The sequence below is a fragment of the Oryzias melastigma genome, linkage group LG22, assembly GCF_002922805.2.
Source record: "Oryzias melastigma strain HK-1 linkage group LG22, ASM292280v2, whole genome shotgun sequence".
NCBI lineage: Eukaryota > Metazoa > Chordata > Actinopteri > Beloniformes > Adrianichthyidae > Oryzias > Oryzias melastigma.
In genome coordinates this window covers 7,755,192-7,777,454 of record NC_050533.1, presented here as the reverse complement: position 1 = coordinate 7,777,454, position 22,263 = coordinate 7,755,192, and the positions used below count along the sequence as shown (strand labels likewise).

Sequence of the window (22,263 nt, the reverse complement as noted above, 5' to 3'; positions counted from 1 at the left end):
CCGTATCAAATTTTCCTAAAGGGTAAAACAAGACTTTGCGGCTCCAACTTCGTTTGGACCAGTAAGAAAAAGGTCCAGTTGGCTCCTTTACTGCACTAGACGCTGGCCATACTTATAGGAAGTTGGTGAGTATTAAAATATTCATGTTTCATCATTATAGTGTGAATAAAAAAAAAGTATTTCGACACTCATCTAAATTCAATGCATGCACATTGTTGTTGATGTCTGCAGCTTGTCGACTGTTCTAACTGGACTTCCTGAATAGCTCTGAAAGCAAAGTGCAAAATGGAAGGTAAACATGGGACAAATCGTTGCTTATAGCATTTGAGAAACATCATTTCTTTTCTACCATTTACACAGATGCGTTCATTCTTTTTCAACGACTCTGTAAATGAAATCACGGCAATCTGACGATCGCTTGAACCGTCCTGTAAAGCTCAAACAAAGCTCCGCTCTGAATGGGGTTTTCTGTTGAGCTAAATACGACTTGTTTTGGAACGTCAGCTTGTTTACGGCCTTTAAGAAGAATTGTGACTCTGATTGCACATTGGAGTTAAGTCAAGGGATGCCTCTGTTAGCTAAACATCCTGTTACCTTGTTTTAGTACACTATTATGTGTGGGGTTAAGTGTGTGAAAAACACAGGAAATGCACTGGGGTCATCTGCATTTCTGAGATGAGAAAACAGGCTGACTTCCTGAACTTTAAATACTCTGAAGGATAAAGGCATGCAAGTGGGGAAAAAAATCATGGTCAATGCCTTTTTTTCTCCCCCCTGGTATGCTTCAGACAAGGACTACTTTATTTGGACTTTGGATCAATGATAAATGCTAATCTAATTTAAAAGGACAAGGGACATCTGTTGCTAAAAAAGTCTGAATTTTATGTTTATGTCACCTAATAAAACTTTAATATCCTGTCAACATTAATGATCCGGTTAGGAACTCAAAAAAACACAGTTCACCTTTGCTCTCAGACAGTCAAAGCAGTACACAACTCAGACAGAAAATCTAATCAAACTGTGGAGTACCCAATAAGTATTGAGGTTACACGTGGTGAGGCTGTTTTTACATAAGTTCTCTTTACAGTGACATGCATAGATATTTCATACAGCTGCAGATGGCACAAGAAAGCCAAAGAAATACAAAGAAAGTTCTCACAAAACATGCTGTCACTATGACAACCAGACAAAGTCATTTAGCCTGATCTTTTGCCTTTTCACACAGCACCAAAATCCAATAGCATTTAAGTCTTGCGCAACCAGGATACCATTTCACTATGCAAGTCTTTTAAGACGTTTACATATAAGATCCATAAATCCATTCATGGATTTCCTCACTTACTTCAAAGACACTTAGTTTGAAAAGAATTTTGGCAAAGTTTATAATTTAAGTGTTCATTTACATAACTAAAGTGACCCTTTTCAACTTTTTTTGTTTAAAAAATGTATTTTTTTGTGATTTAAAAGGCTAATTTTAACCCCTAGTTTATTTCAAGATGAGAAAATTACTTCCTTTACACTCCAAAAGCTCTACATTTTAATAAAAACAAAATATTCACAGACAAATCTCATATTGGTTTAAGCTACTGGAGGGGGTCTGATGTAATTCCACGTGCTGCAAGTATGTGTGCATCTACAGCTGCGCACCCGCAGCATTTTGCATCAAAATATCCACATTTGTCTCGATAAATGAAAACCAAAGCATAAAAAGTGACTGCAGGATTTTTATAAACAAGTTTGGTTGGTGAACGGAATCCTCACTTCAAAGTTATTTGCTCCTCCGCACGTTATCACACGGACGCTTCCCTCTTGTATCAATGCGTGATTGAAGGGAAACTTCTTTTGGGAAGTGCTGGGACTACTTTAGGTCAACTTGAGCACTATTAATTATAATTTGCCGCAAAATGCTGCAAATAAATACAGTTTATTGTAAAATTCGGTACGTTTAAATGACTAAAATACATTTACGTATTGTAAACGAATTTTATTTTTAAGAGCGAAACGTCTTTTACTACGTCGCGGAAGGATCTGATTTTCTGAAGCGAGGGTCGACACATCCGCCCAGTTTTCCGATGTTTCATTCCCCCCGAGTTAAAAATGGAGTTCGATTAAAGCAGATGGACAGCAACTTCTCCGGAAAACGGCTACATTTGATTCCTTAAAGGGACAGTTTCGACACCGAGAGCATTTGGGCGTCTTTGCCTCGCACAGGATACCTTCTCTAGTGCGAATTTCTCGGACACGTTGACGGAGCAACGCTGCTGCACGGCGCTTTTTCAAGTGTTGTCCTGGACCTGAAGTTGGCGAATGGATGCTCGACAGTCAACCACAAATAACCTGCAAAACGGCTCAGTCTACGACTATTTCCTCGTCTTTTAAGGATATTTACGATTTTTTGGTATTTTTGAAAGGCAAGGATATTTGTTTGCTGGCAAGAATGACGCCGTTGGCTCATTTGTTGTGGTCGGATTTTACTTCTAGGGAGGATAAAATGAATCAACGATTGTCATTCCTCCTCAGCGAGTAAAGCTAAGCTAGTTTGACTTCACGGGGACGCCTTTTAGGCATGCCTCTTCGTACAAGGTTAACCCACTCTCCTAAACAGACGTAATTACTCTTTTGTGGATGAAAAATGGTGATTTTTGTGGTATTTTATCCCGCCGTCGCTGCGTCGTCGATGCTATTGCTAGGATTTGCATCCCCTTGAGGAAAAAATGAGTGAAGATTCAACAAATCCCAACAACGAGTGAGTATTTTTCTTTTTAAAAACCCATTTATACTAACATTTTTGATGTGTACTTTTAATAATAGGTCCTTACATAGCTTCACACGTTCTAGTTCACCACTATACTTTCCCTATGATATCAGAAAACGAGCTATATTCGTCTAATTTAACCAATTTCGTTGAGTCACTGCTATTTTTTTATGCTAACAAGGCTATATTCTTTTAAAAAATATACATTATAGGCGAAATTGTGTGTAGTATATTTACTTGTGTGTATTCAACGTGTAAATATGTGTCATATATTGTCACAATTTGATGATTGTGGAAGGTGAAGGGGGATTAAATAGCACTAATCCAGTTTAAATGTAATGCTAAATTAATACCTGTTCAGAACATTATGATCCGACGACGCTACATTGACTGTCTGGATCTGTCTAACTGCTGTCCGCCATGATTTCAGCATATAACCATCGGTTATAATTGTGTCGTACACGTTTCAATCTGTCCTCTTTTAAAGGAAAGACTCGCTTCTTATGGCATTGGAAATCTGAAGATCCTTTTTTTCTCAATCGCACTCATTTACATATCACAATTTCCATTCATAAAAAAAAAAAAAATGAACGACGCCACATTCACGCCCTAATCTCCACGACACGACGTGCAAAATGTACATGCCGTGCTTTTGTACATGTCGCGCCCACATTTTTAGTCGCAGTTTAGTTTTTATTTTTAATGGCCTGATCCCCCGCGAGCGCTTGTTGACAGTCAGTGAGAAATATCTGCTTCGGGAGGTGCTGCGGTCACATGATCTCCTCCATTCATAAAGTACCTGCCTTCTCATTCACAGCACTGTACACTGGTTCGCATTGCAACGACGGCCTGATAAAGACACATTTTCCAGAAATGCAGTTATTCAACACGACGAAATTATATATTAACATTAACACATTTATTTTACTATTTTTTTGTACATATTTTCAACGAGATTTCTTTATGATCGCTTGAGGGTTTTTTTTTGTCTATAAAAATAGAAACTCGATTTCTTCCCTTTTAGATGCACGATTCTGAAACACACCCATGTCATTCTTCCTTCCATCTTTCTCGATTTTAACAGGAACGCTTTTGTCCTTGAATTATGCATTCTTATGTAACATATGGCATGCAGCTTTTTTTTTTTTACATCAAAGATTGCAATCAATCTCATGTTTCTCTTTAAATTTGTAAAATGAAAATAAATATAAAAAAATACTTCATTTTGAGTTGAATGTTCACCTCTACAAATAAGTGTGTGGGATGGAGTCTAATACATGCCACATTTGTTCCACACCGCAATGACTACAGCAAAGATGGCTTACTGATGCCATGATTTCACAGCCTTTTCAGCAGTTGTGTGATTCATAGGAATAGAGCGAGCACGCCGAGCAGATACCACCAACAATCGGAGGCAGCATTTTTGAACTACTGTATATTTTTGTTTCCCTAATTATGGACAAACACGCTTGTTCTCCTTTTGTCCGCGCGCATCCATTTGGTTTGAACATTTCCACAAGATTTTAGAGGAGATAGCCCTGAAGTGGTTTTGTCTGAATGATAGGTGGTAAGCCAAGCCGTTGTACAGACAGCACACCCTCTCTGCTGAGAACATCCGACTTGGCCTTGGTGCAGTGGTGTTCACAAGGCTGAAATGACAGGAACGCACATAAAAACCTTGTGAGATGTTGGTTTGTGTTTTGTCTGACATTTTTGTTACTGCGGAGACAGTTATATGATTTGAGGCCTTTATGAATATCTTACAACAACTGTGACGATGCTGGGATAAATAGGAAATAAACAAATAGGATTGTTTGTTAAAGTGGTATCTCATTTTTATCTGGTTTATTGTATTTTCATCTTCTAAATGTCGAGAGCGTGTTCTTCCTGCTTTTTAAAAAAATTTTTTTTCACGGTTTGTTGTTGCTTTGTTGGACCACCAGCAGCTAGTTTGATGTTTTTGCCTTTTGAACTACCATCTTGTGAAAACAAAAGACGCAATCGGAAATATTACCTAATTTTTGTATTTGCTTAATTTTCCGAACAGTAAACGTAAATGTATAAATGTAATGGTGCATTCATACACCAGCTGTAGATGAAATAAAAAAGATGATATGAAGTCTTTGTATGTGGATATAGAAAAATGTCTAAATTGTCAAGGAAATCTGAATGTCGATCCAAGTTTTCCAGACTAAACTGAGCAAGTAGCCCTTGGCCCATAGACAGGTTTTGAAATATTTAACCCTACCTTGACTTTACCTCTTTTTTTTATGATAACTGTGATATAGTGTGATTTAGGGCTGCTACAAACAATAATTTTAATAGTCAACCAATCACAGATTATATTTCCGATTAGTCAACTAATTGGGTCATTTGTAAACTGGAGATAAAAAACACATATTAACCATTATAATTTCTAGAAACGATTCAATTTGATTCCCAAGAGCCTGGATCAAATCAATTCCATTTTTTTTTTAATTCTTTTGATTCTTCAATTTAATTCAACTTTGAGTTTACGCATTTATACATATTTGTTTAGAAATATATTCATAATCCAAATCTGAAAATCTGAATTAAGAGAATGAAAATAAAGAAATACATTAATAATCTTCTATATGTTGTGAATATATATTTATATTAATCTGATACAGTTCACATATTGTAAAATGTATTTGTGAAATAATAAGATTGTTAATATCATACAGTGTTACACGGTTTCTCAAAATTACAAGTTCTAACAAAAATGTTCCGATCATTAACATTGTAAACATGGTTCTGCTTCTTGGAGGGCGTTTCAGTTTGGCCACTAAGTGGCGCTATAGCATTACTCCTTATTCCAGAAGAAGAAAACAGTACGAGCAAAACACTGTTTTAGACCACAAATGGTTAATTAAAAATATTTCCTTAAAAGAGTTGAGAAAGTTCATGCCTGTGAGTTTATAAAGATGTTAATTTAGTCAGCAATGTACGTTTAGGTCGACCGAGTGTTAGCATTAGCCATCCTATGGTAAATTCCATTAAACGTCAGCATCAAGCTAGCAGACTTTAGCTTTATGTGCTAAAACATCTATATTTTTATGAATCGATTATTGATCCGTTAAGCTTAAATCGATTAATGAATTTTATCAACCCAGCCCTACTTCTGTCCTTCATCCTTCTCTAGCATTACAACAAGACTTAAATGAGGTTGGCATCTGGAACTAAGGAATAATTTTTCACAAAAGATAAAGTTTTGGTCTCCCTGACTCAAATATTAAAAAAAAACGTGCATTTCCTGTGACTGAGATAAAGTCCACACAGGTTCCATCCTCCACCAACTTGAATTTTGCCAGCATTTTTTTTTTATTGTTTTGGTAATTTGATTGATCTGTAATGATTCCTTTCTCCGTATTCTTTTCCTGTCTTTGCGATAAATTCAACAGCTAAGCGTTTTATCTGGTAGTGTGGGTGTCTAGATCTTATCACCAGTGGGCTGCATTGTGATCCCATTCCTCTTTCAGAACTCTCCCAACGCAATCCCAAAAAACAACCACCATCATGTTCTGAAACGACAAGGGGAGGAAGACAGATACTTCAGCTGTTAGAGCTAGTTCTTTATGGCCTGGGTAATTGCCTATATCCTGTGACCCTCATGTTAAGCTAAATAATTTCCTGGGCCTTTTTATAGATTGTATTATGTGGGGTTACTGTCAGTTGTTGGATTTGACCTCCATGAACCTGCGTTTTGTAGCTGGCCTTGTCTAAGCTACAAAAACCTTGCCTCTGACTAACTCCTACTTAGCCTTTTATTTTCTTTTGTTGTTTAGAATATTTTTTAACAAATAAACACTATTTTTATATTAACAAGCAAACTAAAACTTGTTTGTGGGTTTCTACAAGTCTAAAATGCTTATAAAGTTAATTTACTCAGTGTGAAATTACATTTAAGAAGGTTGTCCTATTGCATTCTTGTTTATTTGTTTGTTTATTTTTATTTGGGAGAAATGGACATAATTGAACGACGCAGGATGACCTTTTTTTAGGTTTAGCCGATTTAACCATGCATTGCATCATGGGTGGACTGCTCGATTCCCATGGCTGAATTGTGTCTTGGATTCAGTGTGTTTCTAACTCCAGCCACTTCCCTTTCACGGTTTTCATTTCCTCCTGAACTGTGTTGTAGGATCAAGCTTTTACTGGTATGCATGTCAGCTGTCTTTAAGGCTTTTTTTCTAACATAGTTTTTATATTTTCTTGACGAAAATTTGATGTGTGTGTGTTTTTTTTTTTTTTTGTGCCATATCTTCATGTCTCTAGGAGGTGCTTTTGGCACAGAGGGCTTGAATTGTCGATCTTGTTTTCAGTTGTTCTGCATGTGGGAGCATGAAGGCTGGACCTTGTTGTAAGCTGTTGGCAGCAGCTGGGCTAAGATGGTTCTTTCCTGTTAGACCACAAACATAAAAGAGCGCAGATGTAAATCCTAAACCTTGGGTCTTTGAATCTTCAAACACTTTGAAAACAGGAAGGGGTTTTTGTGTCAGCACTGCGCACATGCACATACACATAGGCCCTCACACACACACTCATAAACAAACAGGCACACTTGTGTGCTTATTTTTTTGGGAAACACTTGGAAAGTATGTGCATTTCTAGGAGGGAATTTGCTGGTTCCTATAAAAATGAGTATAACAGCATGATATCAAATTGTGCAATCTATTAATGAAAACCTACTGCCCTTAAAGTGAATATATACTCTGTTTTCTACACATTTTTCAATCTGTTGTTGATTTATTTGTACTTTCACCAGAGCTGTCAACTGTTTCAGTTAGGTAAATGTTTCTCGATTATTAAAATTTTAAGAGACACTGGTCTAGTCCTTGTAAATAATAAACTAATGTATGATTTTCTTTTTGTTTGGAATTTGAAATGTGTGCTGCTGATTGTGTTTTGGTATCCAGCTTGGCATTCAGGTTTGGTTTACAACTTGTTATAGTCGTTTCTCCTAAGATCCACTGGTCATTATCTGGGTTTGGTGGTTTATCATTCCCAAGTGACTCCTGAAATGTATCAGTGGTTCTCCTACAGCTACACAGCTGGGTCTCTGGGGACTTCTCGTACATCAAAGCAGCTAAGAGGCAGCAGCAGTCTAATTTCGTGGTTCCTCTTTTTGTAATGGCAAGCGTAAGGTTTTAATTTTCCAAATGCTTGTGGTTCAAATTAAGATCATTTCAATATGTGCCTTTGACTGATGTCTGAGAATAGATTCTTTTCTTTCTGATGCATTTGGGAGTAAATTATGATTTATAGAGCACAGCACAATGCTATCTAGAATGAGGGTTCTGGGATTCGAGGCACAATTCAGTAATAAAGAAGTTGGTTTTTAAAATCCCTCCCAGAAATGTTAGTTCAGTGGTAATTTCTGAAAGTATTGCATTTTTATGCAAATTTTCTAAATTTAGACTGAAGGATTTAATATTGAATTATTTAAATCCAGAACATAGGAAAGTTGCTATCATGTTGAGCAGCATTTCTGTAGAAAGCACAGTATCACATTTGAAGTTAATATTCGCTGTGTGGTGCAGCGAGAGAATAGTTTTTTTTTCCTTTCTGAGTCAGTTGGTAGCTAAACTGAATGTTCTTGTGAGGGAGATGACTCACCAGCAGCCTGAGGTGTTGAGAGGAGATAGGGCAAATTTCTCTTTCTATAGCTAACATATTAGTTTTCACAGCAATTGATGTAAGCAGACTTGTGCTGCAGGTTTGGTGTTTCTCTTTGTCCCTTAATAATCTGTGTTTTGTCAATGGCTGACAGACGGTCCTTTTTTAAAAAGTATTTTGCCCTTGAATGTATGCTGTAATTTGCACTGCATCTGTGATAGGCCGTGTTAGTGTTTGTTTTGGGTATGTCTGTGCCCTCGCGTTTGCCTCTGGTTATTTAGGGGATTTGAACTGTGCCTAATTGGTCCTCTTGTTTGCACCATTTAGATTAGATTCACTGCTGGAATCGATGGCTGAGACCCAGATTGCATGTATTTCCTCAGTGAGGCATAATCACGACAACAAAAGTTGAACCACTCTATTGTCTTTATGACCTCAAGTCTTTACTTACTCTTAATATGAATTCTTCTTAAGATTTACGGCATAGCTGGATATATAATTAGGTTCTTTATAATATGTACAAACATGTTTTGCCTTTTTGGGGAGTCTCATTAAACAAAATAGCACATATACAATTCAGGCTTTAAAAAAAGTTGTTTATCTATGTGTTTTTTTATTTTTTTTTTATTAATGACGACTTCTGGATGTCTATACATTTTCATAACAAATCCCACACAAAGTAGCTTTCAATCCCATCTTTCATGTTCCACTCACTTTACTGGTGATTGCGTTTCTTTCAGAGGATAATCTATAGTATCGGATTGGGATAAGTAGCTTGTGTTTATTTTCTTCAGTGATATTTTAATGATTTTTCCCTCCCTTAGAAGTACCACAAGCTAAAGAGGTTTAGTGTAGTTTGACTGAGCTTGACAGCTTTCCTCTGGTTTTGATACGAGGGGAGAGACTGGGAGAAAAAAAGGGCTTGATGGAAAAAGAGATGGTTGTGGTGGTGGGAGGCTTTTCTATCCTTTTCAAATGCTAATGAAAGGAGGAATGGTTTTCCAGCTTTTAGCTTGCAGAGTGTGTCTCCCCTGCAGCATGCTCTGCTGCCTGGACATTGTGGGAGGACAAAACTCCGGGCTCGGGATCCAATAACGTGAAATTTCAGCAGAGAAGCGGCCATTGTATATGGAGAGACAGCCAGGGAGGGGCTGGGAAGGAGGGGGAGACACGGTGGAGGAAAGGGAGGGTGACTTGGCTCACAACCAAGGCTCAGGCTACATCCTTTCTCTTCACCCCTTCCTCCTGCTTTCCTCAAGCCCCCTTCTTGTCTTTCTTGAAGAACCTATCCTCTTATAGCTACACTCCTCTTCTTCATTCCCCGTTTGGGTGGAAAGCCCATGTTAGAGACAGGAGCAAAGCATGAGGCCTGCTGGAACCCAGTGAGCCATGGCTGGAGCAGCAGACAAACGGCCACTTTGTCCACTTAGGAAATGGTTGTTCCAGGATCCCCCTTCTCCACCACACACTGAAGCAACAGGCCTTCAGGCCTTTGGCTGCCTGTTCTGCACATGCTTCGCTTCTGTTCTCTTCTGCTCTCTTCTCAAATACGTGATCAGCTAGTTGTCTGTATAAATCAAATACATAAAATCCTCGCTTATGGTCACTCAAAATATTTAAAAGAACTCAAATAGCTTCAGCAGCTGTTCCAAAAATGGAATTCACATCCCACTTTTTATTTTTACATTTATATATCTGTTTTTCCATATTAAAATACTTTCAAATGCCTTTTTGCATTTATTCATCTATTACAACAAATACATTTTCTCACTGCATAATCCACCAACTTTAGCACATTTTCAAAGCTGGGAATGGATTTACAGATTTCTTAACACACTTGATATGCTCCATTTAACAGGATATTGTGTAATATGCTATTTTCTGTCCGCATGTTCAAGTGGTAAAACTAAAAATGGTCAGCTGGTCATGTTTTTACCGTCACACAATTTTTGCAGTCTGTTGTGTTAATATGCAATTGATACAGATTTTTGCTGCACAGTATTTTCTTGGTTGGTGGTGTAATTAACAGAATTAATTGCAAAAATGTATCAATGTAAAACCCAGAAATGTATGGTCCTGTGTTCAGAATTGTTCAGTTCCTATCCAATTTAATGGTAAATCTTTGGTGAGCATCAACATGACAACAAAACATTTAAAGCCTCACTCCAAACATCTTTGATTTGTTCCCAGTTCTATTTTCATTATGATTAAGTATTTTCCGGAGTATAAGTTGCACCGGAGTATAAGTCTGACTTTAGGAGAAAAGTCTGACGTTTCAGAACAAATCCGCCAAGCCGAGTGTAGCTAAAATTAAATAAATAAATAAATAAATAAATAAACACATGAATACCAATCTTTTGATCTTTATAAGAACAATATCAAAATTTAAGAGGAAAACAACCAGACTCTCTTCCATGTTTATTTTGGACAAAACTTATTCTGCCTCTGTCACTAGCAATTCAAATACATGTACTCAGATGCAGCGCCCTCTTGTGGTTGTTAGAGGAAACAACTGCTAAAGGACAACCGATGTTTACTGGGAAATAAAAAATATATGAGACTATTTATGTCTAAAAAAAAATAATAATCCACACAAATAAGTCGCTCTTGAGTATAAGTTGCACCCCTGGCTAAACTATGAAAAAACAGCAACTTCACTCCGGAAAATATGGTATGGTCATTTTTAGCTAAAATATAAAAAGAAAAAAGGTTTTTTTCTGGAACATAGTTTCTGCAGTAGTTCATTGGACATTTGCTTCTGTGGGTGGAACTGTTGGTGCGGAGTAAGCCTGCATCCGTTTCCCATCATCCATCTGTTTACATGCTCTCTTGCTGGCTTACAGCCCCTCAATTCCAATATAAGACTAACAAAAATGATAAGCAATATTGGAGCTATCTATCTGTACAGTTTTTTAGCCGGATGCCAGCTGAGACGAGATAAACAAAGATGGATCTATCTGTCTGTAAGTGGATGCATTGGAATGGACCGTAGAAGGGAACTTGTGGCTTGCTTATTGTAGCACCTACAACACAGCAACAAGCTTTTTCCAACTTCATTTTTTCATCTGCTCCTGATTTACATAAAGAAATATTCAGAAATTAAATTTTAAGCTTCATTTTCTTCATATGTGTCCTCCATCATGAGAAAAATGGCACAAATATTTTTTTAAAAACAACAAAAAAAAGATTTTCACTATAGTAGGTCTTTATATTTTGTACGTTTTAAAACCAATTAGTCTAACAACTTTGATAAAATGTATGCGGTTTAATTAAGGTACACTTCTTTCAATTGTGTCTGCTTTATTGTTGTATATCTTTCAAAAGACCTTTACACACACTTGTGTAGCTAGATGGAGGATGGCCTTCTGAGAGTGCGGGCTTTTTAACTGTTCCTCTTTTCTTTACTTCGTTCCCTTCCAGACAGAGTAACTTTTCTCCACACTTTGCTGCTCCTCTTTCACCCCCTCCCTATCCTCCTCGCCTGCCGCTATCGGAAATGAAGTCAGTCATCCAGCAGAATAACTTGGAATAATTTGGAATTGGGGGCTTCTTTCTTTCTTTCTTCTCACCCCACCTCTCTCTCCTGCATGCCAGGGCCAGCTGATCTGCTTCCGCTCTCAATTGTGTCCAGTTGACTGTGTGCTCACAGCGAGGGGCGTGGAGGCCAGCCTTTGTCTCCACCATTTCACTCTGAATTTCAGGCGTACGTTTTGTTTGTGCGCTTTTGTGTTAATGTTGTGCTGAGTTATCGTCTCTGATACCAAGTTTTTTTTCCTCTAAGAAAAAGTTAATATTTAGCGCAATCTTTTTTTGGTTGGTGAAGAACTGGTTGTGTTGGTGTTTCTGGAAAAAACACACCAACTGTTCTGAAGAAGGAAGATTTACATATCCATAGTCCACTTGACTTCCTGTCAGGGCCTAGCCCCCTTTCCTGTGACTGTCATGATTTCTGGCGTTTGTGGGATGGTAGGCCTGAAGGGTCAGGTCCTGGTCATTGTGCCCTGGTCATGGCTGAGCGACACCACCGCCTGCCTTCTGTTCACCCCAGGGACCCCTTCCTGACTGACAGCCCCTTCTGCACCCATCACCCGCATCCTTTATTGGACCCATAGGAGGGTGTAGCAGCAGCAGCAGAGGTCCCCTTTGCATTGCTCGCTATAGTTCTAAAATAAAAACTCCAACACTTTCAAGCATGGTTGTAGTTCTCACAGACTGGGACATTACAGTTCCAGGATGTCTACATCTTTTTGGTTTGTTTTTTTAATTTACTAATTATCACAAATAATCAGAAAGGTGTACATTTTAAGACAAGGGAAATTGTTGGAAAATACATTCTAGTTTAGGGAGTAGATCCATATACTTAATTCTTTGCTCAACAAAAACTTTTACTCGATTCAATGCTGAAAGCAACATTTTCAAAATCTTTAGGAAGACTGGGAGCAGCTTGTGTATTTTCTCTTAATTTGGTTGTGAGTGGTTGGCTTTTGTAAACTTTCTGTAGATTTCTCACAATAAAATACAGGAAGTAGGGGAAGTTTTGGTTTTGTAGAAACACCTGATTATTTTTGGGAAACGTACACTTCACAGACACATTCACAGTTTCATGTGTCTGTTTCCTTGTTTGTATTAATAAAAAGTAGTGACATATTTTTATGTAATGGTGTTTTCAAAACACTGAATGGCTAATCCCCAAAAAACTCACAGTTTAAGATTTGTCTTAGGTTCTCTAGTCAAAATTAACCTTAATTTTGGATCTCATCTCCTTTTTGTTAAAGGGTTTGCATGGATACATTTCACGTAACTCTACCTTTATTGAATGACCAGTAAGTCTATTATTGCTGACAATTCTTTGCACTATTAGAGACTGTTCATCAACATGTCACGTAGACGGTTTTAGTTATTCAATTGGAAATATTGTGCAACTCAACTTCAGTACCCTGTATTTTATGAACTACAAATACACTGGAAATTAATTTTGTAATAGTGAATTTAAAGCATTTATTGTGAAACTGCTTTCTTATTTTTAGCCAGTGAAAGTTCTAGAAATAGTTTAAGTACTTTGTCAAACCCTTACAGATGAAACACTGATACTTGTGCTTTTCTGGAATTTTAAATGGCTGTCAAGTCTTAATGTGCATTGTTCTGAAGTACTAGTGGCAGCAGTCATAGATCTGTAGTTCTCAACATCTCGTGAAAAATGATAAATCTCTAGAACGCTAACTGGTTTGTACTAAAGTGTTTGTGTTGTAGCTTTAACATTTTCTGTTCAAATCATTTAGTTATTCATGGGTTCTAGATTCAACAGTTAAGAAGCATTAGCTTTTTTTTGCAACTTACCTCCATGCATACTTTTGTTGATTTTATTATACCTTCTATTGTCACCCTTTGTGGCATTCTTTTTAGGAGTTGCAAAGCATTCATAGATTTATTTCACACTAACCTAAGGTTGTTAAAGACGAGTAAAATTAAGAATGTGGTTGCACTTTGAAAGTTACACCATACACAAAGATTTTAAGAGAAAAAGTAGTTATTTTAGTGTGTGGTTAGTGATGCCTCTGTGCTCTACTTAGCAACTCAGAGCGCCTCGTAGACTTGCTATAATTATACATTTTAGTGTTTAAAGTTAATAAGGATTCCTATTACAACAGCTTCTTGTTGTACTAGTTTTCTATTTAAAAATATTATTTTACTTCATGTATGAACATATTCAATCCGATCTATACTTGATTTGTCTTGTTTTCTCTGACCTGTTTAACTATTTTATCAGCTTTCAATTTTCTTTTATTGACCTTTATTTTACTGTTCTTTGACTGATGCCATTCATTTGTTGCATAGTGTTTGGGTGTTTTTGCTGTATGATGGTTGTATTATCTGGTCTGTTGGAAAACTAGTGTTTGTATGTCAATCATAAATATTTGTAATAAGAAAAACAATGTTTTTAAGTTAAAAGTTGAAGTGCTTTATACTTTAAGAGATTTAATAGTTGTAGTGTTTACAATGATTGAGTTGTGCAAAGTAACTTCTAGTTCTATGGAATTTATTTTAAGAATAATAAAATTTCATGCAACAATAGCACGTGGATGAGACCAGAATAATGGGCTTTTTGTTTTTATTCACTATAAAAAATGTACAGAACTGATATCAGTTTATCTTTACATTCACTTATTGATTCTTTGTATAGTCCATCTCTGTTTTCTCACCATTGACGGTATAAGAGAACTGGATCGAGCGAGTGAAAATTACTTGCTTCCCTTTTCCAACAAATGAAGTTTGAAGTTTTTATTTCGGGGGAGGGGGACACTCAATCCAGTTTTCATATACAATCAATGGTTCACATTGTAGAAAAACTGTGTAGATTCACTTTGAAGGAACTGGACTGTAGTTGTTGTCAGGCTAACCATTCTGTGTCCATTCTTGTTTGGCTTGGACCAGAGTTAAGGTGATTTCTCAGCCCTGTCCAAACTGTCTATAATGAAACAAGCTCTGCCTCTGATCAAATAGACCTGTGGTAAATAAACCCGTTGACCCAATTCCAGTTTAAAACATGTTCATTGCTGTAGGTAAAGTTATTTTTATCAGTTTTGTTACTATGCATTTTAAACCCTAAATGAACTACCTTTTAAAAATAAAAAACAGTTTGACCAAAGTTTAAAAAAAAAAAATAAGAACTTCACCTAACTTAAGGTGAAGACATTTGTCTCTGACTTTAAAACTACACACTAAGAACTTGTATCCACATTTGCTAAGGGAGTGGAAGGTTGGAGATCTATGGTTTAATCTTAATTAGTTTACTAAGAAAAGTAGCAGAATGAGGCAAAATGTGCACATCCTTTTTCTAAATCAACCACTTCAACTTGATAATCTCGTGCACTGTACTTTTCCTTTATGACACTTTTCCCTGAGTAACTACAGGTTTTGACATTCATTTATTACCATGCCAAAGGCTATGATAAAGTATTCGTTATTTTAACGTGGTTCAAGAAAAAATGTAACGCTTGAAAATATCTGGGACATTTTTAAGTTTTTGGTTTTGTAAGCTTTGTTTGTCCTCTGTCTTTTAATATGTTACCAACGGTTTTTGCAAAATGCTGCCTTCAGCACACCTTGACCCTTGTCATTTCCGGTGCCCAAAGCACTGTTATCTAATCGGAGAAGCACCTAACACTAGCTGAGGGTAAGAGGAAAAAAACTGAACGAAGACAGCTTGTGTTATCATTTACTGACATAATGCTTATTGGATTCATCTTAAGTGGTAAATCAATGTAAAAAATGTAAATATGCAGTGGAGAATTGGAATGCATTGTTTTCATACTTTTTGACCTGACTTGTTGGTTCTTCTTACAATTAAGAAGCTTTGAATCCTCTTTACTACAAAGTTGTTTTTGCAACTTTGATTCAAATCCCACTTCATATCTCCTTGCATTTTCTTTACAAACTTATATTTTCTGGATCAGTGACTCATTAGAATATGTTTTTTAATTTGTAGCATTAGATAAGGATGGATACATTTAATTAGAATTTATTATGAGTGTTTAAAATTAGTCATTTTTGACATAATGTCATGTTTTACACAAAAAAATGATCTGAACTCAGTTTGGATTTCAATAATCAGTGGTGTTTCTGGTTCTTGATTTCACTTTGACAGGTACTAGATACCCTAGCTCTTCTATCTTGGACTTGCAAGTTCTCATTTTTCTTTGCTTTCATCAAAGTCTAATTGGGATAACCGCAGTTTCTGAGGGCGATGTTAATGTGGCTTTTTTCTTTGTTGGTTCTATCTGAGTTTGTAGGAATGGTTTCTGCTCTGTGCTTTAATGTTCTAATTACTTCTAGCTTACATTCAAGTGAGTGATGGAAGTCAAACATGAGATACTGGTGGGTTTCCTCCACACCTCAATGTTCAGATTACTGAATTCTTTGATAAGTACAGAATAGTCCAAAAACGATAAACAATCGTGCTTGGTGTTTTCTCAAGAGGTTTTGATGGATCTGTCCACTGCACTGATGTGGCTAGAAAATTCTTCCACGTCCTGGTTTTGATGTTACCCATGTGTTACCCACATAGAAGTTGCTCAGCTGGCTCGAAGAACAGAATCCTGTGAAATTGTCTTGATTGTCATTTAATGGGGAAAAACATTTAAATGGTTGTTGCATGCCAGAAGCTTTAACACAAATGTTGATGAAAAATAAATCTTGCTGCTTGTTTTAGTTGTTTACACCAGCCACATAGGCAGAACAATGCTGCATTGGTGCATAAACAGCAGCAAGCTTTGCAACATGGAATCAGCTGAGTGACAGCTGCCCCCTTTTGAAGAGTGGCTTGTTTTGCAACTTTTGCTTGCCTGATTGCTTGGGGCTTGTTTTGCCTCCATTTCAGCCTCATGATAGAACACAGAGGTGGACAGAAATGTTACTCTGTTCTGCAACACTGCAGTTCATTGAACATTATAGCCGAAATAAGGGGTTTCATAGGCTTGAAGAACTTACTGTGCAGATTATGAAGTAAATCTATTTATTTTTTTAAATTATTTTTTAAAATGAAGAACACGTGTAATCTTAAACTGACTGAATTATTATTATTATTATTATTATTATTATTATTATTATTATTATTACTACAGATTTGACTGATTCTGCAGGCTTTTGCACTAGTTTTGTGTAAAATCAACTTTGGGTTGTCCGACAAACTCAAAACTTTGTCCAACCTAAGGCTCCTTTTAGCACAAGTAGCAATAGAGGTGTAACACGTACTGAGGCCTAATGTCCTTATTGCAGTCACTGCAGGTTTGAGGCTCAACCCGTCAGTCTTTACTGCTGGTGCACCCACACCTTTCTACCCTCTGAGATTGTTAAATAAAAGCACCAGATCTCAGTAAAATAACTAAATAAATAAATAAAAGACACTATCTAACCTTAACATGACACTGATAAAATTTACAGTCTTAATTTTTGGTTTGTAGGTTGCAACTCAGTTTTTTTTTTTTGTCAAAAAAAAAAGAAAGTTTTCTTAATTTCTTAAAACAAGTTTTCCTTGGACCATACTTTTTTTTTTAAATATGTTTACTCACAAATTTAAAAAGTACAGTTTTGGAAACAAACACAAATGAATACATAAAAGGAGAATGATTACAGACAGTTCTTCACACAGCATAACACATTACCTGTGTAACGGTAAGCCCAGGTTTGTTGGAAATGACGACTCTGCCTTTGCTTCTCAGTTGGTGTGTTCTGTTGGCCAAACAAGGCCATTTTCATGTTGGATCCCATGTTAATGGTTTACATACTCTGAAATGGAACCAAGCCAAAACTGAAGCAACACACAATAGACCCCAAACATTAGACTTGAAATGACAATTAATGAAGTTAAGGCCCCCGATAGACTGGAGAACTGTTCAGGGTGTACCCCACCTTCACCCTTTAGGAGCTGGGAAGCCTCAATGACCCCAATCGAGAATAAAGCAGGTTTAGAAAATGGATGTATAGGAACAAATATGCATTTTTATAGTGTGTACACTGTATATGTGTATGTGTGTGTGTCACATTTAAAAAGACCACGCATTCACACATTGTGCACAACACATACCAAATATGGACATTAACACAGGTTGTGTATATAAAAGACAGTTGTGTGGGCAGCAACTTCACCGCAGCAGGGCCACAACAGGAAAGTCAAAGGTGGCAAAATAAACACGTGGATGAAAAACAGAAATTTTGCCATTCACACACACATTACATGCGCCACTCTTCCAGTTCTGCTTACCTTAAAAAAATAGAGATATTTTGCTGAATTCCTTCCTTCCTAAGATGTTAAACAAACAAACAAACATTACCTGATGCCTTTATTGTATCAGTAATTGACAGTTGTTGGACTTGTTTATTTTTAAGAAATGTGATGATCCTTTTTTTTGTGTTGTATTGTACAATTAAGCTGCCACCAAATAAATGGTAAAGTACTTAGCCATCCCTATCTTTTAACTGAACTAGACTTTTTAAAACTTGCAGTAATATTGGCAAAACACTAGGGCTGGGGATCACTGGGTACCTCACAATATGATCCGATACCCGATACATGGCTCACGATATCAATGATATCACAATACTGCAATAATGCAATTATGTAGAAGAACACATCTTTTTTAGGAAAATAAAATTGGATAAGTCAAGTAGCTGCCAGGTACATTGGTGCCTGTGACATCCAGTCTTGAAACCCGCGCCCCTATCTACCTCCAAAGGAACGTCTCACCAAAGTATGACATTTATAAGGTTTTACAGCCTCTTCAAACGAAAATAAAAGATCCATACTTGAGGAGAGCCCATCGGGAATCAATTGCAGGACTAAATATCACGAAATATCGCAATATGATATTTTGGCACACCCCTATAAAACACAAATGACAGATTACAGCTGGAAATGACTAGAATTCCAGTGTCTTGTGTTAGAACCTCACATACTACCAGAAAGGACATGGGATAAAGTATAGTGGTCCCTTTTTATCGTGGTAGATACGTACCATAAATAACTCACAATTGGAGAAATCTGCAAAGTAGGATCATAGATGTTTTAAGGCTGTAAAAGCCCTCACTTCACACTTTATACACTTTTCTCAGACGGACATAAATGTTTTTACAGTTCAAACCCTTGCAGAAAAACAGGGCCAGTATTATAGAAGGAAAACAAAAATCTGATCGTGATTGAAAATGTATGTAAATCTGGCAAGCAGAACCCATTCTGTACAGAGCAGCTTAATTAACAAGGTCAACATCCCATCAGGATGCAGTGCACTGTTTGAAAAAAATATTAAAATCAAAAATTGCTCTGAAAATCAGAAAAAAACGGTTAGATCACGACAGGTGAACCACGATGTAGTGAGGGATCACTGTAAAACAAATTATAAAAGTAGATTTGAAGTCAGGGCATCAGAAACAACTGACAGCTCACTGAACCTACAGGGAGCAGTAATAGTGGGAAAGAGGTCAATGCAAGCTCTAGCCCATGTCATGTGCTATCTAGTTTAAAACCGCTCGCTTCAGAAGAAAAGCTGAGAATCAAAACTGGCCAGAACCTGAACTTGACCACATGGTCAGTACCCTCTGGCTGGGGTTAATATACTCAGTTTTAGACTGTTAATATCCTGTCAGTTGATCTGACGCATACAAGGGACAAATTATACTAGAAAATCAGTACTTACCACTTTTAATCAGATGTTGTGCCTTTTAAATATTTTGGTAAGTCGTTTGTTTAAGTCTTTTGTAAATGCTAAAAAACAAAAATGGTTTAAATGAGGGGAAAATAGAATAAAGTGTTATTTTAAAAAAAATCACTTAGAAATTAATGTTTACAATGCAGAATCCTATTAACTGGACAGGTAGTTCTTTACTAACATGACACGTTCCTTTATTAAAAAAATCACAAAACTGCTTGTTATTTTTTAAGGGTTAGATTTGAATTTTCCTAATTTGGTTTTACGATACTTGATATCCAAAACGCATTATTTGTCTTGTGATTCAGACCTTCACATTTGTTTGGGAAATTTCCTGAAAATGCCAAGAATTGTGTTTTGGGAAGGTTCTGTTGTGCTTTGATTCAGCTGCAGTATGTGGGCTCTGTTCATGTAGGCTGTGTATTTCTGATTACACTTTTGTGGTCTAAACAATTTAATCAAAGAAAAGATTCCTGACAGAAATCTCAACACATGCTGGTTGTTCTTCATTCTGGAAACTAACCGTATTTTTCCTCTTATCTTCTTCCCTTTTTCCCATCATAGTGACAGTTACGCGCGCGTGAGAGCAGTGGTCATGACTCGGGATGACTCCAGTGGTGGGTGGCTTCCTTTGGGAGGTGGAGGCCTCAGCTGTGTCACTGTCTACAAGGTCAGCCGTGCAGAGGACAATGGCAGCACTCACAGTGGAGGGAGTGGCAGCAACCTAAGCCCGTGTAGCTCCAGTCCTAGTCCGAGTCCAAGCCCCAGTCCGAGTCCCACTGCTGTTGAGTTTCACATCAAGGGTGAACGGCTCAAGGACAAACTGGTAAGAAAATGTCAAGTCTGCATGTCCTGCAAATACTATAATGTAAGAGATTTACTGAGTAAGAAATATAATTTGAAGAAATAGTATGAATCCCAGACTCCCATCTTTCTCACAAACACACAGGAAGTGTTTTTGGCCTTCCTCCCTTTTTTTTCTCCTGAAAATAAATGTGTGACACATCATGACGTCGTGAGGGAAAAAGAGTGGATTAGTCAAGAGAAGAATGTGGGTAGATGGTTGTGGGAAACAAAGATCATGAAACAAACCTAAGGATGAAGTGTAAAAGAATTCAAATAAAAATGTCACAGTTTTTCCAGCCTTTCAGAGTCATCCTAATTCCTTGTAAAGTTGTTGCTCGTATCAGTGACTTTACCATGTTTACTCTGTTGGTTGAAGGCTCAGTTATTTTTTTTTCAATATAAATGATTTTAGAAATATTTTTATTGTTATAGATAATGTTATGACAAAAAAAGCTTAAAATCCTGGAATAAAAGATAAAAAAATGTAAAGATAGGAGTAATAGGAGAATGGATTTTAGGGAAATGATGAACATTGACACAAACATTTTCTAATCCTACAACTATTCCGTTTTTCATTGAAACATCCTAACTAGCATGTTCTTCATATGTTAATATTGGGATGTGTTAGTAGCAAAGGAAAAAGTGTGATGGTTCATAGAAAAGCATTTCTTCCAGGGCCGCTAGAGGAAAGACTAAGTGTGTCTGTCAGGATCCACCTATTGTGTTACCATTAATCGCACAACAAAGGAAACAGTAGTGCTGGGTTGATAATATCGATTAATTGATTTGAATAGATTTAAGACTAACAGATTAATAATTGTTTCTGCTAGCTTAATACTAACGTTTATTGGAATTTTTATAGGACAGCTAATGCAATCAGTCGGTTGACCTAAACATACATTGCTAACTAAATTAACATCTTTATAAACTCACAAGTATGAATTTTCCAGACTCTTTCAAGGCAATATTTTTTAAGGTAACCATTTGTGGTCTAAAACAGTTTTTGGTCATACTGTTAACTTTTTCTTGAAAAAAAAAAACGGACTGCTATAGCGCGATCACCACCGAGTGGCCAAACTGAAAGCCCTCCCGGAGAAGCAGAACAATGTTTACAATGTTAATGATCTGAACATTTTTGTTAGAACTTCTCTTTTTGAGAAACCATGTAATACTCTATGCTATTAACAATCTCATTATTTTACTAATACATTTTACAGTATGTGAACTTTATCAGATTAATATAAATATATTCAAAACATATGGTAAATTATTAATGTATTTATAAACAAATGTGTATAAATGAGTAAGCTCAAAATTGAATTGAATTAAAAAAAAAAAAAAATCAGAATTGAATCGATCCAGGCTTTTGCGAATCGAATCAAATAATTTCTGGAAAATATAATTGATACCCAGCCCTAGGAAACAGTAGTATTTTTTTAAGGAAATATGTTAGTTCATTGTTAAAAAGCCAAACGAGGGGAAAGAAAGCATTAAAAGGTTATTTGGTTTGATTATGCGCAATATATAACAAACTTGTATGTATATAAATTCATAAAAATATCTGTAGGACAGGTGTAGTTAAATAGGAATGATGTGACTGGGATGCAGAACATAGAGAGGGATTGAGAACAGAGTAGGGAACAGGAAATAGGGGAGGATCCAATGAGATGGGAGACGGAAGATGACGAGAGAGGTGGAGGGGTTCTGTCTATAAGCGCAGTGATGCGGCACAGACTGTGCTGGTGATGACTCAGCTGGCTCTCCATATAGCCACCAATCAGTCTCCTCCTGACTCCCCCCCTTTTCCTCTTACTCTGATTCTCT

General features: G+C 36.7%; 1 protein-coding gene and 1 long non-coding RNA gene across 2 annotated transcripts in view; one reads left to right on the top strand and one right to left on the bottom strand.

Annotated features, from left to right (window-relative positions):
• The first annotated feature begins 1,918 nt into the window (after nt 1–1,918).
• The window catches only part of spred1 (sprouty related EVH1 domain containing 1), a 34,086-nt gene continuing 13,741 nt past the window's right edge, over nt 1,919–22,263 (top strand). Inside the window, exons 1-2 of the mRNA XM_024278252.2 lie at nt 1,919–2,746; nt 20,158–20,419. Coding sequence (XP_024134020.1) covers nt 2,715–2,746; nt 20,158–20,419 — 294 coding nt within the window. The 5' untranslated portion in view covers nt 1,919–2,714. The remainder of the gene's footprint in view (nt 2,747–20,157; nt 20,420–22,263) is intronic.
• LOC112150199 lies at nt 3,734–18,217 on the bottom strand. Its single transcript, XR_002919919.2, has 3 exons — nt 18,153–18,217; nt 17,554–17,677; nt 3,734–4,404 (listed from the first exon to the last, which is right to left on the bottom strand). It is a non-coding gene; the product is annotated as an uncharacterized LOC112150199 (long non-coding RNA).